The following is a 23,727-nucleotide window of genomic DNA, read 5'->3' as shown; positions in this document are numbered from 1 at the left end:
TTTTTATGACAAGCTTTGATTGTGAACTTTATCATATTGATATGTTTAATTGCATATTGTCATGTTAACTCTTTGTGGGTTTCGTTCGCAATAATGCACGCCCGTAGACGCGTTAAGCTTGTAATTTTACACAACTACGTATTTCCCTATTGACGTCCTTTTGTCACATAGTTTAATGCACAGAACAATGCACTCACCTGAGCGTTATAGAATTCTGATCTTTGATAACCACTTCGTGGGAAAATTATTGTACTTTCTTTATAAGTTTTACAAGTAAAAAAAATTAATTCACCCCTCAGGAGACCAAGGAAGGTCATTAAAAAAAAAGGAAAATGGATAAAATACTCCTACACACAATACCACGGTCAGGTTCATTGTTTAGTAGTTAAAAACTCATGACACCCATTTGAATGAGATGCTTTTATCAGAGCTTCTTTGGCCTGGCAAAGATTTATTCTCTCTTATTTTCCACCATAGTATGGGCTGTTTTTGTCAGATTATCATGATTTTGGTATCAATAGAAATTTTGTCCAATGAACTTTTCAGGCGATTACAAACAAAGTCATGCCACTAACACAAGGACCAAACTGAAAAGGTCTGAAATTTTGTGAGAAATATATGAAGGGAGAAAAAAATTATTCGTGTTTTATTCATTAATCAAATAAATTTATAAATGACAAGAAAACCCATAATAAAACACTCTACAAGTTTGCTACACAAAATTTCTTTTCAAAATGTTTAGATGAAAAATAATTGCCCTCTAAAGAACAAAGAGTACCGGTATTATTTTATGTAGAAGGGTTCACTGCTAAAATAATGCAACACAAAAGGGGTTTTTGGGTCAATGCACGAAGAGTTAGATAGAATCTGAAAATGAATATTGAAATTAATAAACTTCATTCGTCAATAATGATTTTTTTATTTAATTTATTTCAAACAGTTGATCCAATGAAATTTAAACAATTACACTCTTATGGGGGAGCAAGCTAATGTAGTGTGCAAAAATTACACAAATGTGATGTTGATAATAATACTTGATTGATTTGTTATCAACTAGTAATATCTACATTCAATTCAATGTTTTCTTTATTCACATACAAAATGCACATAATCAAAGATAAAAATAAAAAGATTATTGCTCATGCGCTAAGTATTATGATATCTGCTTATTGCAACACTTCACACTTACTTTATCCAAAGTCTCTAAGCACTCTTCAATAATACACAATCATGTAGACCCTATTCAAATTCTCAATTGATTATTTTTTATATTTGTTAGCAAGAAACTTTAAAGGATGTTAGATGTGTTTTTATATTTCTACTGGCTAGCTTTCAAACTCTTTATCAAATCATTTCTAGGTCAACCAAAAGGAGAATACCATTTCACCCCTACAACATTGATATGAATTTTAAGAAAAAAAAATCAAACAATTATTACACTGAAAATTTATCTAAATTGTATATGTAATAATGATGTCATACACACACCCACACACAGTTAGTCTCCTCCTTGAACATATGAAATTGCTGTTTTCATATTACAGAAATACAGTGGTGCTATAACCCCAACACCAGAAAAGGAACATATGTAAAAGTTTTCAAATTCTGCCATCTTTTATATTTAATTTTGAAGTCAGGTAATAAAATATTACATTCAATAAATTTTAGTTTTCAAGGCTCACTGAACATTGAAGTGTTGTTGTCTACACTCAGCATGAAGGAGTGCATTTTTGGTGTGGTTCACTAACTTTTTATCACCACTGTATTTCATGTCATAGGAGTATATGACATCATCAGCTCTCTCATTTGGATATCATTGTGTTGTGTATGTCAGATTTGTGTAAAACTAAAGGAAAGTTTATTTTACATCCATATTTGATGAAATTTACATTGTTATATTGTTTGATTTTTCACTAGGTGGTTTCAGACCGCCTCAAAGTTTGTCAGTTCCAGGTATTTTCTGATCGTAAAATTTACCCCGATCAGAAAATACCAGGTAATATTGGCAATGTGAAAGCAAATTACGCGTAATCTACCCTAAAGAAAGTACCCACTAAATAGTAGGTACATGTCAAAATTACGATAATTTTCGCGGGGATTTTTCCAAGGTCGCAGGTATTTTGGCAATGTGAAAGCAATTTACGGGAACTTATAGCCCAGCGTGTAGTTGGGCGCGGGCGTCTTGGGTGGCTGCTGAGATAGTGATTTTGAATCTCGCGCCTTGCTTGCTTATCAGACCATACTGCGCATACTCGTAACTTCAGGAACTTACCCCAAAGGGTATGTTTCGAGGCGGTGTGAATGCAAGAATAATTAATGTGTATTCTTTTAGCCTTAAAAAGTTCTCTTAATTTAACGGGGATTCTTGTGATCGAGGCGGTTTGAAACCACCTTCTGTTAAGTCAACTAATGCAACCGAGATTGCTTTTAAAATCTGAAATTTCAATCATGAATTGTCAATATGACATAGGGATATAGGGAATCATATACTAATTAATGTACACATGCAACCAGATTAAATTCTTAATGTAATTATCATTACCAGTGAATAATGAAAGAATATCATTTTCCAGGCTAATAATGGTTTGCCCTTGCCCAAGTTTTAAAGGGGGAGCAAACTGACCCAACACTTTGTGTTTGTGTCTCACTGACTGTGTGTTATGAATAATAGACGGGTCAATATACGACCAAAAATAGCCTTACCCGGAACAAATTGCAACAAATGATTTTCAACGGTATTTTGTGCTATTCGACCTCAGGAATAACATACTAAAAATCTACCAAAATCCGCATCCGGGAAAGTGGTTATTTTTAAGATGGCGTCCAAGATAGCCGCCATTCATTGAAAATTGATACAACTGACACATTATCCACCCTAGAATCCTATTTCGTTCTATATTCCATGGTCTGGGGTACAAAAGTTGATTCAGGCTAGAAAGAATTATAAGCCCTTCAGTATACCAGGCAAATCCAAGATGGCGCCCAAAATGGCTGCCGTGGGCTGAAAATCCACAATTCATCTAAATTTGTTTTTCATTCAATGGTTTTAAGGGTGAAATAGTACATTGAAACAAGTTACAAGGACAGCCAGTGGTCTGGTGTGTCCAAAAATCCAAGATTGCTTCCAAAAACGGAGTTTAAAATGGCTGTTGATAATTAAAATGGACATAGTTCATTTCATATCCGCCTGGGACATAATGATTTTGGTGTCTAGACCACCGTGACGATTTCAATGGTCAAATAAGACATTGGGACAAGTTACAAGGACAGTCAGTGGTCCAGTATGTTCAAAAATCCAAGATGGCTTCCAAAAATGGAGTCGAAAACTGCTGTTGCTACTTAAAAAACACAACATAGTTTGCTCAATGTCCAGAAATATTTTTTTTTTTTCTATACCATGGTTAAATGGGTCAAATAATACATTGGGACAAGTTACAAGGAAAGTCAGTGGGCTGGTATGTGCAAAAATCCTCGATGGATTCTAAAAATTGATTCTGAAATGGCTGCTTATACTTAATTTTAAAGCGGACATAGCTCATTTCATTTTGGACTGGGATATGTGATTTTGATGTCTAAACCACTGGTTTCAAGGGTCAAAAAATATATTAGGATATGTTACAAGGACAGTCAATGGTCTGGTATGTCCAAAAATCAAAGATGGTGTCCAAAAATTGGTCTTAAAGATATGCTGCTGATACTTAAAGCGGACAAAGCTCATTTCATATCGGCCTGGAAAGGTGATTTTGGTGTCTAAACCACTAGTTTCAAGGATCAATTAATACATTAGGGCAAGTTACAAGGACAGTCAGTGGCCTGGTCGGTCAAAAAACCTAAGTTGGCTTCCAAAACTTGATTCTAAAATGGCTGTTGATACTTAAAAGTGGCATAGCTCGTTTTAAATCAGCCTGTGAGATATGATTTTGGTGTCTAAACTATGGTTTCAAGGGTCAATTAATAAAGATGGCTTCCAAAAATGGAGTAAAAAAATGTCTGATGTTACTTACATAAGGACATAGTTTGTTTAACATCTGTCTGGGGAATATGAGTTTGGTGTTAAAAGCATGGTTTAAAAGGGTCAAGTAATACACTAGGGTAAGTTACAAGACCAGTCAGTTGTCTGTATGTTAAAAAATCCAAGATTACTTCAAAAAATTTGGGTGTAAATTGACTGTTTCTGTTTTAAAGTATGCATAGTTTATTATAAATACACCTTGGAGGTATGATTCTGCTGTCTATACTAGAGTTTACAGGGTCAAGCAATACATTGGGATAAGTTCAAAGGACAGTCAGGTGTCAGTTATGTCCAAAAATCAAAGATGGCTTTAAAAATGGGGGTCTTAAAGACTGCTGTTACTTAAAAGTGGATGTAGAACATTATAAATACACCTTGGGGATATTATTTTGGTGTCTACACTAGGGTTTCAAGGGCCAAACAATACTTTGGGACTGGTTACCATGATATGCAGCAATCCATTTTGCCTTGAAATCCAAGTTGGCTTAAGAATGGGTTCTAAAGTGACTACCGTTACATAAAATATCTACCTGTTAGAAATAATCTTGGTACCTACCCTTAAATGCATGGGTTATCATATTGTTTCATGAGTTGGTAAGAGCACCCATTTTGATGAAATTTTAGAAACCCATCATGGATTCTTTGACAAAATGGGGTACTAACCATCCTTGTTACTTGTCCGAATGTATTATTTGACCCTTCATACCACAATTTGGACACCAACATTATTTCTTGCAGATGAATATTGTAGAACTCTGACCACTATTGAATGATATGAGTCGTTTTAGATTCCTTTTTTAAAAACCCTCTTGTGTTTTAGGCAAACTGGACAACTGCATATCAATGTAACCAGTCCAAACGTATTATTTTAATCATGAAACCATAGTGTGGACACCGAAATCATATCTCCTAGGTGGATTTTAAAGGAACTATGTCCATTTTTAAAGTAACAGCAGTCATTTTAGACTCCGATTTTTGGAAGCTTTCTTAGATTTTTGACATACTGGACCGCTGACTGTCCTTGTAACTAATTTTCTGCCTTTTGAAACCATGATATAGGCAACAAAATCATATGACCTTGACGAATAAAACATAACTATGTCCATTTTTAAATACCATCACGGCTAATTGATACTATTTTTTTAAGCCACCGTGGACTTTTGGACATACTTGACTACCAAACGTCCTTGTAACCTATCCCAATTTATTATTTGACCCATTTAACCATGGTATAGGCACAAAAAATCATATTCCCGGATATTTAACAACTATGTTGGTTTTTTTTTAAGTAGCAACAGCATTTTTTACTCCATTTTTGGAAGCCATCTTGGATTTTTGTAACATACCGGACCACTGACTGTCCTTGTAACTTGTCACAATGTATTATTTGACCATTGAAACCATGGTCTAGACATCAAAATCATATCTCTCAGGTGGATGTGATATGAGCTATGTCCATTTTAAGGATTAACAGCCATTTTAAACTCAATGTTTGGAAGCCATCTTGTATTTTTCGACACACCAGACCACTGGCTGCCCTCGTAACTTGTCCCGACGTACTACTTCATCATTAAAACAATCGAATGGAAACCAAATTAAAGCCACTTTAAGTAAGTAATAGATGAATTGTGGATTTTTTAGACTACGGCAACCATTTTGGGCGCCATCTTGGATTTTCCTGGTACCCTGGAGTGCTAATATTCACTCTAACTTGTATGAATAAATTATTTTACCCATTGGATCATGGAATATGAATCCAAATAGGATTCTAGGGTGGATAATGAGTGAGTTATATCCATTTTTAGTGAATGACGGCCATCTTGGACGCCATCTTGAAAATAACCACTTTCCCGGATGCGGATTTTGGTAGATTTTTAGTATGTTATTCCTGAGGTCAAATAGTACAAAATACCGTTGAAAAATCATTTGTTGCAATTTGTTCCGGGTCAAACCATATATTGACCCGTCTATAACTAGAATTAAAAATATACATTTTGAGATAATTATGAAGTTATACAGAGGATGAAATATCCTATCATTCAATCTATTTGGTAATATACTTTATTTCACTTTATTCAAGTGGCCTTTATTACAAGACTACATTGCACAGAATGTTGTATTATGGGTCATAAACCTGGCCAGAATTGAGTAGTTGAGAACTTGAGGTGGGGCTATTAAGGTTCATATTCCCTTTAGAGGGTGGGAAACAAACCTAGTAGACTTCCTCAACCTTGATAGAATTCTTCTTAATTTGCTTTTTTTTTAACCAAATAAAAATTGTCATAAATAATCTATGTTCACTTCTTATTTTGGGCTCTTGTCAAATTTCATAAAACATTTTATTATGTTGATTGTACCCTGTCACAGCTTTGAGGTTAGTCCAATGTAGCGTCTTGCCATGATATCACTTACTAGTCTACATGCTTCTTGACCACATCCCCAATGTAAAGTTATCAATTCTTCTTTGTCATATCCATAGTTGTGGACAACCTAAACAAAATATTGGGAGAAAAATAAAATGAATCATTTATGAAGGTTTATTTTTTTTAAATATAACTTGTATTTATATATGTCTTTCTATCAGCCTATCTCATATTTTACAATACAATGTAAATTGATAGGGAATAATCATATTTAGATTATTAATCTAAAACTAATTGTAACTTGTTTTTAACCTTAAATAAACCATATGAATTTTATGAAAATAGTTTTTCAAAATCCTGTTGAGGAACAATTGAATGTGGTGATATGCACTTTATACACTCCAGCAAAAAAATGCTGTCCTGCCGAGTTCCTACGGGAGTTACCATAAACAGAAACAGAATTGGAAAACTGAAAATATCTGCACTTTATACACTCCATAAGAAAACTGAAAATATATGCACTTTATACACTCCATAAGAAAACTGAAAATATATGCACTTTATACACTGCATTGGAAAACTGAAAATATATGCACTTTATACACTGCATTGGAAAACTGAAAATATATGCACTTTATACACTGCATTGGAAAACTGAAAATATATGCACTTTATACACTGCATTGGAAAATTGAAAATATATGCACTTTATACACTGCATTGGAAAACTGAAAATATATGCACTCAATAGCTCCAGAAGAAAACTGAAAGAAAAATGTGGTTAATATGCTTACCGGTAGGGGACGTCCTTTATGTGTGACTGTCTCTGATTCTAAGTGCAGGTAATTATAACCCAAGAAGTTTGATGCCTTCATAGACAAGAGTTTCATGTCATGAGAAAAAATAAGAGTACATAACCAAATCTTGTATCTATGATAACATAGTGTAAAGTGCTCTCGCGTTGTCCAAGCTTTAGTTTATATTTATTAACACAAGTTATATTAGTGCTGTCATTATTTAATCCTTTTTTTTTTCATTGAGAATAGGCATACTTTATAAATCATTATACAAGTAGTTTTCTCATTGCTTTCCCTTTCTTCCTCCTGACCTTAGGCCTGTTCCTGAAAGAATTACAATCAAATGCAACTTGATTTTAAACCAATGAAATACGCATTTTAGAGACGTGTGATTGATTTCTTTGAAGTAGTATTTAAATGCATTTCTTTAATCAGTTGATCCCAGGGTTGCATCATAAAGCTGTTTGTAAGTTATGCTCAACTTTAATGTATGACTGGTGATCCTTTCTTTTGCTACATCTTACATGTAGCACCTAAGAACATATTCAAGTCATGCGTAAAGTCAAGCACAATTTATGAAGAGCTTGAGGAAATACCACATCTTTAACTCTACTTACTGGTGAATGCTTGGCCTTGTCAGTAGGAAATACTTCTTTCTTATTCAGTGCACTGGTGTTCATACCTGAACAGTTAACGACCAACTCAATTTGGCATGATAACTTGACGTGGGGGAAAGAAGAAAAAAAGGGTCAAAATAATATATGGAGAAGGCGGGAGATGAAGACATAACAGAGAAGATATGCAGGGAATAAAAAGAAGAAAAAGTGAAAAATACATTGATATTTTCATGAGGATCACAATCTCACCTCATTTATCGATGAAATGTGTCCTCTCGTCAATTTTCCACCGCACCTCAGAAATCTTTATAGAAAATTAAAAAAAATGATAAATCTGGACAAAACATCATATCAACAATTTGCAAGATAGGCGAAGCAGTATATAAATCTCATTCTCTTGTACATGTACAGATGGGGGGCCTTGGGGGCCTGGCCATAGATCGCCCCCCCCCCCAAAAAAAAAAAAATAAAATAAAAATCATGACCAAGTAAAAAAGGAGAAAACGAAAGGAAATGCAATGAAGTATGTTATTTTCTGAATATTATCTAAAATCTATCACAAAACTACATTTTTGTATTAAAAAGGTCAAATTTTTGCTTGCTCTCAACTATTTATAAATTTTGCCCCATACACCATGTCTGGCCCCCTAAAAATCTTTGGCTTTGGCTTTATGCTAATGTGTAATGTGTTTCTGGCAAAATAATGGATTTCACTAGAATTATCAGAGAATGTTTATTGATGACAACTTTCAACAATCCTTGTTCTGTTTTAATGACCCCTTGATGACACATACTTTCTCATGATGTAAATTTGGCAATGTTATAAGTGATGACATATCTTTTAAAGAAGTGCACTTAACATGATAATTGATTTTTCCAGAACAACTGACGTCTTTTGTAAAGTTATCTTGGCAACATAATTTATGTCAACATGACAAGATAAATGGCCTGGGAAGAAGAGAGGGGAAAAGAAAATTTGTAGAATATCTTTGCTATACACTCATCTGTTGGCATGAGATTGACTTTCGTATCCGATTCTCTTTGAAAAGTTAAATTGTCTTTCTATTTCACAACATGGAGGAACATTATAATGACATAATTGTTTTTGTATTATGACTGATGTAGAATAGGCTGATTGATCATGGTCTGGCCTCCGCCATAGGATATAAGCTAAGTCCACGTCAATTGTGAGGCCACGCGGTGTGTATAATAAAACTTTCTGCTCTTACCCTTCAGTATATGTGCTAAATTTAATATCCTGAAACAAATAATACAAATTAATAAACCATTTGACAAAACTGAAAGCAACGAAAAACAATTGAGAAATGAGAACAGTTTGATGAAATCAGACAAATTAAACTTTCATATGAATATAGGCAATGTAGCGCTCGGTAAACAAATCAAAGTAATCAAGTAATAATTTGCTTCGGCATTTGCTTTCAGTTTTGTAAAATTGTTTAACATTTCGTATTATTTGTTTCATTTTGTTACATTTAGCTAATTCCGAAGAAGGCTTAGAGCCGGAAAGCTTTGTGACCTGCATCGTCTTTGTTTTACCTATTCTTCACACCATGGACCTGTAGTAGGTCCATGTTCACACTACAGTGCGTCCCAGAAAAAACGAAACCGAGATTTAGCGATGATTTATCATAACTTAATCATAAATAAAATAGACAAATGACCTACCAATGTAAAGCTTAGAATCTCCTCTTTCATCTGATATTACTTAGATAATTCCTCATTCACGCATGAGTGAGCAAAAACAATTTGAAGAAAGGATACCAAAAACTCATTTGGCGGGGGGTATCTGAATTTCAAAGAGAAAATCACATGACTGAAAAGTTCAATATCTGCTCTTTTATTTGATACCTTAATCACAGAAAATGGTCGAGAAGTAAAAAAGTTATGATCCCTCGAAACAATGCTTGTATTTCCATAATTTCATTAAATAAACGTGTTTTCACTGGCTTCCCACAGAAGCTATCGCACGGTAACAAAAGACTTAATGCATGGCTGATCGTCAACAAAACGGAATGTCGAGAGAGTTTGAACGCTAGCCTGTAAAACCTCTTCATTTTATGAAATTATTGAAATTCAAGCCTTATTTCAAATAACCAGAACTTTGTTATTTCTTGACCATTTTCTGTAATTGAGGTATCAAATTAAAGAGCAGATATTGAAGTCTTTAGTCATGTGGTTTTCTTTTTAAAACCCAGATACGGCCCGCCAAATTAGTTTTTGGTATCCTTTCTTCAAATTGTTTTTGCTCACTCATGCGTGAATGAGGAATTATCTAAGTAATACCAGATGAAAGAGGAGATTCTAAGCTTTAAAATGGTAGGTAATTTGTCTATTGTATTTGTGATTAAGTTATGATAAATCATCGATAAATCTCGGTTTCGTTTTTTGTGGGACGCACTGTATCTCTTCGTTCAACTAGTTATCAGTACAAACTCCCACACCTTTGACTTGGGTGAGAAGAAGGGTGAAAACAATATCAATTCTGATGAAAAAATACCTTTCTGTAAGGTATTGCACATATCGAGGAACATTTATCATCGCTGTCGTAAAACTTGTCTTGTACCTGATTAAATAAAAGAATGATGTAGATAAAAAAACAAATTATAGGGGAATTTAAGAAAAACAACATGAGAAGATCTGTATTGAGTTTGGAAATAACATTATACCTGACAAAGCAATAGTGGCCATATAAGAAGCATAAAAGAAGAAGAAAGCACCAAATATTTCCAAAGACATTTTCTGTACAAATCTTCTAAAAATAAATGAATTTGTAATCAATAATAAGAAACTAATCTTCTTTTTTTTTTAAACATGTAAAAGCATGTGATCATAACTCCGTCCACTTGAGATGACATCATAGAATCCTTGCCAGTGAATAGAACAATAAGACCCCTTTTTTGATGTTTTCTAATTGGAAGGTTTCGAAAAGAAAAACCCAACAGCTGATAAGCTGTGATTTCAAATGGATGAAATTGGCTTTGTTGTATTTTGTAGCTTATTAGCTTTCCATAGGTGAATAGGTTATGATTTCATTTTTTCGCTTCCAATAAGGTCTTTAAAATAGAACAGTTTACAAAAAAGAAGCCGTGGAAAAAATGGGGAGATAATTCTTCTGACAGTGAAATATAAAAGTGAATAAATATATTACAAAAAAAACATTTATACTTACAACGAACCGGATTCCATCTTGTTATCGTGCTGTGGGACTTCATGGCATGTGTAACCGGGTAGCAAGTCTTTCCACCAATCAGATACCTTTGAGCAAGATTATCTTTTAACATTACCCTTTATTGTAACCTTGGCCTATTTGTTCCTTTTTAACCCAGCCAAGCACTTTATAGGATAGCCTTCATTATACCATGTGAGTCAATGAAACTTGACACCTCACAAATCCCCAATTTAAGAAAAAAAGATGACATGAGCACGTATTCATTATATATGGCTGGAAAGAGTATTTTCTCCCAAATAATTTGATACCATATTTATGTGGTATATCTCCACGCTTGGATAATTGGTAAGTATTCTCTGCAGTAATGTACATTTTGACTTGCTCCAAAGTACTACTACTAATAATAATAATAGGCATTTATATAGCGCTATCTATCTAGAAATATTCTATTACGAGGCGCACAAAAAAAGAAAGGATGATAAAGTTTGGATGAGTGTCAAAGTGCCAATTATTAATACTGTTAGAAAAGATAAGACTTCAGTTTAGATTTAGTAAGTAAGGCATGTCTCCAATGAATCCAGATGTTAATGATGTTATAATCCTACAAGGGTTGCATTAAAATCCATTGCAAAACACCCTTTCAGTAATTGAAATTAGCGTTGTTTAATAAAAACTTTTAGTATCAATTTTCAAGTTAATTTCATTGAAAGGGGGTTTGCAATATCATGAAGGATTATGACATCAATGGCATCTGGATTCATTCATTGCAGCCATGCCTTACTTTAGCGCAAATCAAACTTACATCTTATTTAAAAATACTTCATATTTATTGAAGCATTAACACGGAGATCTACCACATAAATATGGTAGGCCTATCAAATTATTTTGGAGAAAGTCATATATATGTGTTCATGAAATATTATTACCTTAAATTGGGGATTTGTAAGGTGTCAATGTCTTTTTTACTCAACAGTATAATGTGTATAATTAACAAAGGGTTATTTTTTTAATTTGTATGTTTTCTTATTGATTTCATGATTAAAAACACACCAGATCATATCATTACTGTTGACAAAAAATAAAGAAAATAAAACTAATAATCAGAATGATAAATTATCAGTAAGATATAAAAAGCAGTATGTATCACTCAATGAACTGAACAAAGCGGCAGTTACAATAACCTGAAACGGTGTATCCAAGTTATTAAAGGGTAATGTGATATCAAGGTGATTATTTGAAGAAGACAAAAAACTGAAACCAAAACATTATGTAAATAACTTTCACTGGTTAACTTGGGACAATCAGGATCATCATATGGTACTATAAATGATAATAATAACGGTATATTTACTCAGGGTAGCAACTTCAACTTTTTTTCCCCAGCGGGCCCTGCTATTATTACCCTGGCTTTAGCTCGGCTACCTAGGCGCTCAAGCATTCGATGATTTTTTTTCCTATCGGGTATCCATTCACATCACCTGGGTCGAGTGCAGGACATTGTGGGTTAATTTCTTGCTGGAGGAAAACACGCAATGGCTAGGAATCGAGCCCACATCCCTCAGATTGAAAGACGAGAGTCTTAACCACTAGACCAAGACACCCCTACATTTATCCATCTGTGATCTATCTTTGTTTCAACACAATAGTATAATTTGACTGATTGATATTAGTCATTTGACTTGATTGTAGAACGGACGAAACCTTGCCAATACTATTATGAGCAACAAAAAACAGTTGTTTATTATAACTCACCCCTTTGTTTGTCCATTGATACTGATGATAGTTTGAAACCAGACGTACTCCTGTTTTCATCGAGCTTTTTTTCTGCGTCATTTCATATAAGTGATACCATGTCAGTACTGCCCAGAATCTTGATAAAATAAGTGATTGGATATTAATAACAAGATTGGTGATCCAAAAAAAGACATTCTGTCATTCTGTCTTTTTTGGTGAACTCTTTAAGCAACACTTGATAATCAAATGGAATCGATTTTTTTCTCTTTATAAAAAAAATCATATTGTGGTTTTTGTCAACCCTGCATGGACCGAGACAGGAATAGCCGTCTTTTCTGGTGGTTTGTTTATAATTTTCTAACATTTGATTAAGTATCCCCTGACACATAGGTGTAGCCAATGTAGTTCATTAGATCAACAGCCTGGAGCTGGTCTACCCTGGACCCGTCCCATTTTGAGAAAAAATGTCGAGTAACAAAAATATATTATTCCAAAAAGTAAAAGTGATCACTCATTATGATTGGGTTATTACTTTCATTCATTTCAATGGCTATCCAGTGGATACCATGGATACCAATGAAATGCAATTAAAAATATTTCAATGGCTCATTTGCCATCGAACGTTTTCGACAAACTCGCTTTAGTCCAGTTAAAGAAAAGAAAAAAATATCAATCCAGTATTCCTCCCCGCAAAACCATTATGAGACAAATATTCTGTGTGTGTTTACCTGAGATATCCACCCCTCTCGGTAGTGTCGTCATCAATACCTGGAATTGAATGAGGCATCCATATGACGTCATCATCCAATGGCCACGCCCTCGGTAATGAAATCGTGCTTGAAAGTTCCTGGGTTAACAGTGAAGCAGCTCCAACATTGAGACCATCTTTTATGACGTCAGCAGCAATTGATCGTCCATCCGCATAGACACTGATTAATATCATCACAAGTATAGATTTGAATTGTCAAACTAGACCAAAGATTTCTCACAACATACAGCTATTGATCACCTCGCTTGACAAATTCGTTTGTTTTCCTTATATGTAGTAAGCGAGAAAATAATACACTCTGTTTCACCTTTCTTGTTGCATTGCCTTTTAAAATCATACATGGGCCTATACGAGCGAACGCAGCGAGCGACTGAAAAATAATCACACTCTTTTGGTAGTCTTCCAAAATTCACCATGGGCCTGTGGCGATATATTTTAACCACCTTGCTTGCCAAATTTGCTTCCATATCCATCCTTAATTTGATGCAATGAAATAGAGATGGTGATATCATTCATTTTCTATTACATTCATCTTCTTTTTCAACCAAAGTCTTTCAGTTTCCAACGACCAAAGAAAAGAGTAACTGCTATAATATGCATATCCAGACATTTATTTTTTCTGCAATAATAACTGCTTGAAACAACATTAATTCTAAATGTTGGGCGAATGTAAAACAGGAAAAAATGTAATTGTACGTTTAATGAGAAACGAGTTCTTTTTAGGATGAGGAGGGGGTGCTTAAAGATTTGCCCCGGCACTCATATAACCCCCATGGCCCGTACATACACGCGTCGGTTTCACGACTAACAAATATTTAGCAAAGGAAAACATTTAGTATAAATTAATCTTTTTATTCTGATATTGAACAAAATCCTTAGATTTGGTATAAATTCCGAGTATAAATGAGCCCCCTCCCCGCCCCTCAAAAGTTAATTAACTCTGTTGTTTCAACTCACCAACTATTCATATTTGTGGTAGAATTGTCCTGTGTATAGCATAGCGTATGTTCATTTGAGGTAAGATTAGCTAGAATGTAAAAAAATATTTTGTCCACAAAAAAATACGCCCCCAAAAAGAAAAAAAAAAGAAAGAAGGGGACTTAAGGGAGAAAAAGCGAAGAAATGTATAGCTTTATTGTTTTTTCTTTCTTTTTTATCAAAAGAATAAAATTCTAAACGAGATGTTCTCTCTCTTCATACAACATTTTGCTTCCGCGCTCCGCGCGGAAAAAATATCAAAATTGCCTTTCCCCTTTGTTTCCCACACTTTTTTTCTACTCCGTTTTTCCCCTTCCCAGCCTTGGGAATCGCATTCTTGCCAGAAATTATAAAGTATACATGGGTGTAAAGAGTATGAGAAGTATTTTTTTGAATTGCACTGACACAAAATTTTGGCTCTTCTGTTCAGAGCGGGTAAACTTATACCGTTACTCGATCCCGAAGTCCCCAAATGCTATTTCTTCCGCTTTTCAGCAAGCAATTTTTTGGCAAAGTATCTGCTCAAAGGGGGAGCATTACATTCGTGCCGTTCTATATGCAAACGTTGGTACGATGAAACTTTATTCTAAATTTATATCACTGAACATCCATCTCCTGTCCTGTTTTACGCCATTGATTTGAAATTTTGAATATCACAGAAGTTTCTTAAACATACAAAAGGAAGCGCTTAATATTATGAGCGAAATTACACAATTTTTTTCTTCCAAAATAACTCGTAGAAGTTTCCGTGCTTCGCGTGCATGGGAAAGGAAAAGTCCCTCTTCAAGCTTGCATCATCCGGGTATCATCCCTTTCACATTTCGAGCTACATTTTTCTTCGTATTATTCATAGAAATATCAAAATTAGAGCAGGTTAAAGTTTCAGAGAAATTTCTAAAATTCAGAGCTTCAACGCCATTCGCGGGAAGAAATATTTCCTCCCTGCATATACCCGCAGGGGCGGATCCAGCCTTCGCCAATAGGGGGGGGGGCGGAATTTTTTTCAGCAATATTTTCCCCGATCGGCCGCTCGAAGATGATTTTTGCCGGGATTTTTGGTTTATTTGAAGGGGTAGTCCTAATATAGTCACTTAGCTTCATTTTGATGAATTAACAGAAATATATACTGGTACCATAATCCTTATTTATATAATGCGAGCGCGAAGCGCGAGCTAAATTTTTTTTTGAAATATTATGTTTTTTCCAAAATCTTGAAATTCTGGGCAATGTTTGTTATCCTGAAAAAGATGTGTATGTAAATGAAAAATTACTACGAACGTGAAGCGCGAGCAGAAACGAACTGATGGAAAATGTACTGTTAAAGACTGCTTGTAGTTAGCAATGAAGACGCTACATATTTTAAAAATGAAATAATGCGAGCGCGAGCTGATTTTTTTTTACAATTTACCTAAGGAATTGAAATTCTAAGCACTTTTTGTAACTTAAACATAATAGGTATATAACTAAACAATAATGATGCGAGCGCGAGCGGAAAAATTCGAGATTTAAATCTACTGAACGAGACACTCTATTCAGATTTTGTAAATCATGAAAAGGATGAGTAAGTGGGGATCTTCCTTACATTAATAATGCGAGCGCAGAGCGCGAGCAGAAAATTGTTATATAAGTTTTGAACTGATCGAAAATGTACCTGTTAAGGACTGCTTGCACTTAGCCATGAAGACGTTACATATTTAAACAATCAAATAATGCGAGCGCGAAGCGCGAGCTGAAAATTTTTGACTTTTCTACATAAAGAATGTAAATTTTTAATCAATTTTTGTAATCGTAAACAGGATAGGTATATAACTAAACAATTGATGCGAGGGCGAAGCAAGAGCAGAAAAAAATCGAGATTTAGACCTAGAAACGGGACACTCTATTCATGTTTTGTAAATCATGAAAGAAACGAGTAATAGGGGGTCTACCTACATTAATAATGCGAGCACAAAGCGTGAGCGGAACATTTTTGATATTATTGTGAGAATAATTTTAGAGAACAAGTTGACTATCTGAATAAACATGCGCGCGCGTGTTTCATATTTAGACCTATAATGTAGGCATTCTTAATATATCTTTTATTATGAAAATCAAAGCGAGCGCGAAGTGCGAGTTAAACTATTTGATATTTCGATCTGAAAAAAACAGTGAATTTCAGCTCTATATTTCAAGCACTTCGTATGAAAATTGTGAGGTGGATATGGATCGCACTTAATAAAGAGCTGATATTTGTTATCATAATTACTTTGAGTTTTAACATAGGACCGGACATCCTTAGGACATGCATATGAAAATGATGACTGTCTTCCTATTCCTCTTGCTAAGTGCGAGATGAAACAAAATGGACAATTTAATTATTGAATTAATATCTTATTCATCAATGCCTGAGGGCGCGAAATCTGATGATATTATGGACTGAAAACTGGACATTTCAAGCACTTTTGTAATTATAAATAATTTTAACCATTAATGCGAGCGCAAATTGAGAGCCAAAACTGTTGATGAACTGTCATGAAAAGCGGACTTTAAGTAGTTTGTTGTATAATCAATATTGAGACATACATAACTCGCCAATTAAAATGCGAGCGTGCAGCGCTAGCTGATACGTTTTGACTTTCGGACCTGAAAAGGATATTTTGAAAATTTAATGGAATACACGAAAATAATAGCCTGATAAATCAAAATTTGCGAGCGCGCAGCACGAGCAGAAAATGTTAATATTCAGACCATAAAACTGACATTTTACAAAGCACTTTTTAAAAACAATTTGCAAATCACACAAAATAATGAAAGTTCGATTTCCGAGGTGAAATATGTTTTGTATATTGACTTCCAAACTTGATAATTAAAGGACAAGTCCACCCCAACAAAAAGTTTATTTGAATAAAAAGAGAAAAAACCAACAAACATAACACTGAAAATTTCATCAAAATCGAATGCAAAATAAGAAAACTATGACATTTTAAAGTTTCGCTTAATTTCACAAAACAGTTATATGCACATTCTGGTCGGTATGCAGATGAGGAGACTGATGACATCATCCACTCACTATTTCTTTTGTATTTTATTGTATGAAATATTCTAATTTTCTCCTCATTGTCAAGTGAAACAGCAATAATTGAACATATGGAATTAGCATTGTTTAATACTATATGGTTCAGTTAAGTTGGTCCATATTGTCAAATTTGTAAAAAAATGAAATATTGTGTAATTCTAACAATAAAAAAACAAAAGGAATAGTGAGTGAGGGACATCATCGACTGTCTTATTTGCATGTCACTGAGTTGTGCGTATCACTGTTTTTTTTTATATAAGCGAAACTTTAAAATGTCATAACTTTCTTATTTTACATCCGATTTTGATAAAATTTTCAGCGTTATGCTAGTTTGATTTTTCTCTATTCAAATCAATATTTTCCTGTGGTGGAGTTGACCTTTAAACTCCATATTGAACAAGATATGAAAATCACCTAACAGGCAATGCGAAGCGCGAGCGAAAATGTTATACAGTGACATGAAAGATTCTTTTTATTTTTCAAGTCTTCCCCTCATCTTATTTTATTCACTCATCTTCCCCCTCTTCTTTTTTCCTCCTTTTTCCCCTTTTTTTCCTTTTTTTAGGCTCCGCCAATAGGGGGGCCCCCCTGGATCCGCCCCGCATCTACTCTGTTTTGCGAGTTAAAGAAATCTTATGTGGGTAAAGTTTTTACAATCAAATCTGATGTGACTAAGGTATTGGCATTTTATACCACTTCTTTCTATAAAATGTCTTAGCTTTCGCGCGGTGAGAGGAATTATTTTGAATTCCTCAATCTTTTCCCATTTTGGGGGCACTCATCTTTTCTTTTTAAACAGGTTTTGTTTTTAATCACAGCAAGTCAAATGAATTCGAGTTGATAAGGGTATTAGAGACGCAAGAGACGTCTTCTTTTGATTCAAATTTGATGGAGGGGGAAAACTCCCCCCTCCCTGCACCCTCCTATGGCGCGCCGTTTGACCAATAATTCAGATAAACACTGTTTATCGCCGATAAACAGTGTTTATCGCCGAAAAACACTGTTTATCGAGCGATAAACACTGTTTATCAAGCGATAAACACTGTTTATCGAGAGAAACTATGTTTATCGACTGAAAAACACAGTTTCTCTCGATAAACAGTGTTTTTCGGCGATAAACACTGTTTATCGAGAGAAACTATGTTTTTCGACTGATAAACACAGTTTCTCTCGATAAACAGTGTTTATCGGCGATAAACACTGTTTTTCGGCGATAAACACTGTTTATCTGATTTAAAATGGCGCGCCGTTTGACCAATAATTCAGATAACACTGTTTATCGCCGATAAACAGTGTTTATCGAGCGATAAACACTGTTTATCAAGCGATAAACACTGTTTATCGAGAGAAACTATGTTTATCGACTGAAAAACACAGTTTCTCTCGATAAACAGTGTTTATCGCCGAAAAACACTGTTTATCGCCGATAAACACTGTTTATCGAGAGAAACTGTGTTTATCAGTCGAAAAACATAGTTTCTCTCGATAAACACTGTTTATCGCCGATAAACACTGTTTTTCAGCGATGAACAATGTTTATCAAGCGATAAACACTGTTTATCGAGATAAACTGTGTTTTTCAGACGATAAACATAGTTTCTCTCGATAAACAGTGTTTATCGCTTGATAAACATTGTTTATCGCCGATAAACAGTGTTTTTCGGCGATAAACACTGTTTATCGAGAGAAACTATGTTTTTCGACTGATAAACACAGTTTCTCTCGATAAACAGTGTTTATCGCTTGATAAACAGTGTTTATCGCTCGATATACAGTGTTTTTCGAGGATAAACACTGTTTATCGGCGATAAACAGTGTTTATCTGAATTATTGGTCAAACGGCGCGCCATACCCTCCCCCCTGTGAGTGTTGGCACGCTTCGCATGCACTTACCGCCCCCTCCAAAATAAAATCCTGGCTACGCGGTTGCATGATAGTTAAAGTGACAATCGGCTAACATATTGTATTCAAAAGGTTTTTTTTTTTAACTTTCAAGCGTGAAGGCCTATATTCAAAATAGACACATCACATCGTGTGATAATAATTGGTACAAAAATAACACTAATTCTCTCTCCCACCCTTTCTGCCCCCCCCCCTGACAACTTTGTTCCACTGTTATTTTTTTTAGGCTTATATATTTGCAAGCACAAACCCTGTGTAATTACTCTGTCATTGAAAAGACAATTCATTTAAACAAATTAATTATGTAGAATAAATTCTCACCTCTGAATGTCAGCTGATCTATTTCTGATCACCGATTGGCTTGTAGCTCCAGTGAGAGAATTTGGGATTAATCTCCCTAGCAGCGTAGACGTTAACCCGAAGTCATCAACCAGTTCGACGTGCACATTTGGTATGCTTTCCTGAATGATAATTGCTGTGGACAACCCTACAATTCCCCCACCGACAACAGTAACCCTTCTCGATATCCTTGGACTCGACATGGTCAATCAATGTGATGTAGTCTGAGGGTTGATTTCTGCCTTTTCCAATTATGAGCACGCACTGCCTCACGATCGAGCGTATGACTTCGGATTGTCGAATTGAAATATTGTTGTAAATAAATTACTTAGAAACCAAATAGTATAAAGACAGACTTGTTCTTGTTACACGATGTTTATTATGAAACCTATAACTTCTTCTTCCGCGAAACCGGTATAACTCATTAGCACCTGTTAATGCCAGTGACGGCAGCAAGGCTGGGGTGGGCATGTGGGGGGGGGGGCATTTGCCCCCGCCCCTTCCCCCCCCCCCCCCGATCTCGTTAGGAGCGCTGCCCACCCAAGAGAAATTGTGAAAACTAAAATAAAACCAAAATAAAAGGGAAAAAAGGAAGAAAAAGGAAAGGAAAGAAATGAGGAGTTAGATAAGTTAATCAATAAATAAACGGAGGGGAATGCATAGGGAAAAGAGAGGAGAAAAAAAGAGGAGAAAAGAAAGAAGAGGAAAATTTCGCTCGCGCTCGCATTGCATTTTCGATGAGTATTATCTTGCTCAATAAATATATAGGCTGATATGGAACTATCAAGTTATGAAGTCAATATGCAAAACATATTTCAGATCGAACATCAAGCTTTCATTATTTTTTCAATTTAATTTCAAATTGATTATCATTAAGTGCTCTGTAAAATGTCCGTTTTATTGATATATCAACATTTACAGCTCGCGCTGCGCGCTCGCATCATTTAATTTGTCAAGTACCTATTATTTTCGTGTATTCCATAAAGTTCTCAAAATATCCCTTTTCAGGTTTGAATGTCAAAACATATATGCTATGATATTGGGTAAAATGTTAACCAGCACGAGGGTAATCATGTGTACAACCAGTTTTGGGCAATATGCTTCCCAATGCGGGAAGCATGCATATTGTCTAGTAAGGTTAAAAAATAAGCAGCAATTACTTTAGAATGGGCAAAATTTTCATCACACTGCATAAATAAAAATGCCCAATGTTGGTTGGATACATAATTACCCTCATGGAGAATTTTTACCCAATATTTTTTTAGCTCTGAGCACTCGCAGTTTGATTTGTGAGTAGTGCATACTTCTATAGTAATTTTATAACAAACTACTTAAAATCCCCTTTTCACGATATGTTATCAAAAATTTCGGCTCCCCGCGATTTGCGCTCTCATTAATTGTTAACATTATATATTAACCCATGCATGCTATTCATAATTAGAAAATTGCATAAAATGTCCAGTTTTCAGGCCTAGAACGTCCGTTTATCTGCTCGGAATATAAAAATTTCAGTTCGCTCTTCGCGCCCGCATTATTTATTTGGTGTACCCTTCATGAGTCACTGCAAACAGTCCATAACAGGTCAATTTTCAGGTCAATATATTAAGAATTTCAGCTCGCGCTTCGCGTTCGCTTTTATGAAACATGCAAAAATAATATATTGCCCCAATTAAATCCTGGTGCCGCCACTAGTTAATGCCTTACTCAAACATTTTGTAAGGCGGTAAACTATTGTTTCCTACACCAATTTAGGCCTACCCTTCATAGTCATGATAGTTACATAACGAAGTAGGTTATTTATTTCCTTTCACACCACTATTCGCCTTAGTATCTTTTAAAACTTCATTGTAAATTTTAAATTTATTCTCTATCAAAGCCTGATCAATTACGCCTGCAAAGTTCTCATGTCTGAAGTAATAATTATTGTACCATTTTCACTGAACTTGGACATAATTTTAGGTTTCGTTATTGTTAGATGCCCCAATGGATCATATTCATCATCATGATTGTTGTATTATCATTATATCATTAGTAGTAATGGTGGTGACGTATGGAAGCTTAAAAGTGCCACCGAGATATTGAGACAATTATCTTGGGAAGTCGACATCATGATAGCAAAAGATCAGATGACGAGATCCCGGATCTCATCATGTCAACATCTTTTAGAAGAGATGATGAGATGACAAGATCCCGGATCTCATCGTGTCAACATCTTTTAGAAGAGATGACAAGATCCCGGATCTCATCGTGTCAACTTCTTTTAGAAGAGATGATCAGATGTCAAGATCCCGGATCTCATCATGTCGACATCTTGTAGAAGAGATGATCAGTTGACAAGATCCTACACCATTCATTGCGAACATAACGCGGCGCTAAATTATGGAACGCCAGGCTGGACACAATTCGTCACCAATAGTACATGGTACATCCGCCAATTGATGTGTCCAGATAGCGGAACATAGTGTGATTTTGTTGAAAGAGTAAAAGAAGGAGGAGAAGAAGAAAAAGAACAATAAAAAGAACGAGAGGAAGCAAGCGCGGTTCTACGGGTGGGCTATGAGGAATAAAGCCCCCCCCCCCCCAATGAAAAAAGGACCACAAATCCTCTATAGAAGACAAGTCCACAAAAAAAGGACCACAAATCCTCTATACAAGACAAGTTTCTTTTCTCCACTTGCCATTGGTCAAAACTAGTTTTCGGCTAAATACATTTGTTTATACAGGGCCAAAATTATGGAACTCCCTTCCTTCTTCATTGAAGCAATCAGTTAGCCTTAGTGTTTTTAGAAACAAGTTAAAGACCGATTTACTGAAGAAATACTTAAATCAGTAAACGAATGCCTGCTTGTTATATCTCGTCTAACTTTATAAATTGTATTCTTCCCAAAATTATCTATGCAAAAATAGAGCTCTGCCTATTTTCTTTATATTTTCCTCTTTTCTTCCTTTCGAATTTCAGATTCTTATACTTTAGGTCTAATAGAATGTTTGCATTCTGCATTTCACCTTTTTGTTACTTTTTAGTGTATCTTTTGTAAATATGTATATCTGTACTTTGGTTATTTACTCAAATTTTTTGTTTGCTTGTTCTATGATGTTTTAAATGATTGCTAATATAAGTTTTTAACATTCTGGTGGCCTATGGCCCACAAGCTAAGCTTCTTAGTAGGTCACCACGTTTCATTTCCATCTGTTCTCATGGGTGTTACTAATGTTCCATAAAGAAGTAGCGCATGTATTATGTATATCATCCTGTAATTATTTACTTTTGTTCTTTGCGATTTACTTGTATCCCAATAATTTACTGTTGTTATTGTTGTTGTTTGATATCGGAATTGAAACGAAATAAAGATTCATTTATTCATTCATTCATTCATAGGTCGTGAGTGCTCTTGAAAACGTTTACAATTCAATTTCGAAAATGTTCTCGCTCGGTTGTTAAACGTTCCCTCGCAAAATAATATCTAAGCTTAAAATACATTAATGCTCTATTGATGTGCGACTATAGTCAGCCAATAATTTCCCTGTACGTACAATACAGTAAACTACTGTGGACACACCCTGTTGGATATAATCGAGTGTCAGCAATAAGGAGTGAGAAAATTTTGTTTTCAATGTAGCTCTCCCCTCCCCCGTCCCCGAAAATCAAACTAGGCCTACCAATGTAAAATAGAAAATTAAACCCTGATTTTTTTTTCCTATTTTGGCCAAAAGTGCTGTGAATTTTTGACATTCTTCATTAGTTTCTCTCACGACTCGGTCGCTATCATGTTCTCTGACCTACTAGTAAAGTGCCCGAGGACATGTCCCATTGAGACCTGTAGGCCTACAGCATGGGCGAAAATCATTTTTGAAAAGCACCCTAAACGGGATATCAGGAGCGGTAGTTTTGTTACCCTAAATGCATGGGAGAAATCACTTTAAATCACCCTACAGGATCAGTAGTTTTGATACCCTAAAACCGGAACCCT

General features: G+C 35.0%; 1 protein-coding gene across 2 annotated transcripts; it reads right to left on the bottom strand.

The window, feature by feature from the left end:
• Positions 1–6,275: 6,275 nt before the first annotated feature.
• LOC129258016 (D-amino-acid oxidase-like) lies at positions 6,276–20,043 on the bottom strand. Of its 2 annotated transcripts, XM_064097777.1 has the most exons (9): positions 19,739–20,043; positions 13,442–13,642; positions 12,732–12,849; positions 10,980–11,065; positions 10,308–10,373; positions 8,039–8,093; positions 7,790–7,891; positions 7,170–7,244; positions 6,276–6,502 (listed from the first exon to the last, which is right to left on the bottom strand). In XM_064097777.1, the coding sequence occupies exons 1-9, from the start codon at positions 19,957–19,959 to the stop codon at positions 6,374–6,376; spliced, it is 1,053 nt and encodes a 350-aa protein (XP_063953847.1). In that variant the 5' UTR covers positions 19,960–20,043; the 3' UTR covers positions 6,276–6,373. The 2 variants fall into 2 exon arrangements, with proteins under 2 accessions (XP_063953847.1, XP_063953848.1); XM_064097778.1 differs by lacking the exon at positions 7,790–7,891.
• Between the last annotated feature and the right edge of the window lie 3,684 nt (positions 20,044–23,727).

Source organism: Lytechinus pictus, chromosome 3 (assembly GCF_037042905.1).
Source record: "Lytechinus pictus isolate F3 Inbred chromosome 3, Lp3.0, whole genome shotgun sequence".
Taxonomy (NCBI): domain Eukaryota; kingdom Metazoa; phylum Echinodermata; class Echinoidea; order Temnopleuroida; family Toxopneustidae; genus Lytechinus; species Lytechinus pictus.
This window is presented reverse-complemented; position numbering and strand designations above follow the sequence as displayed.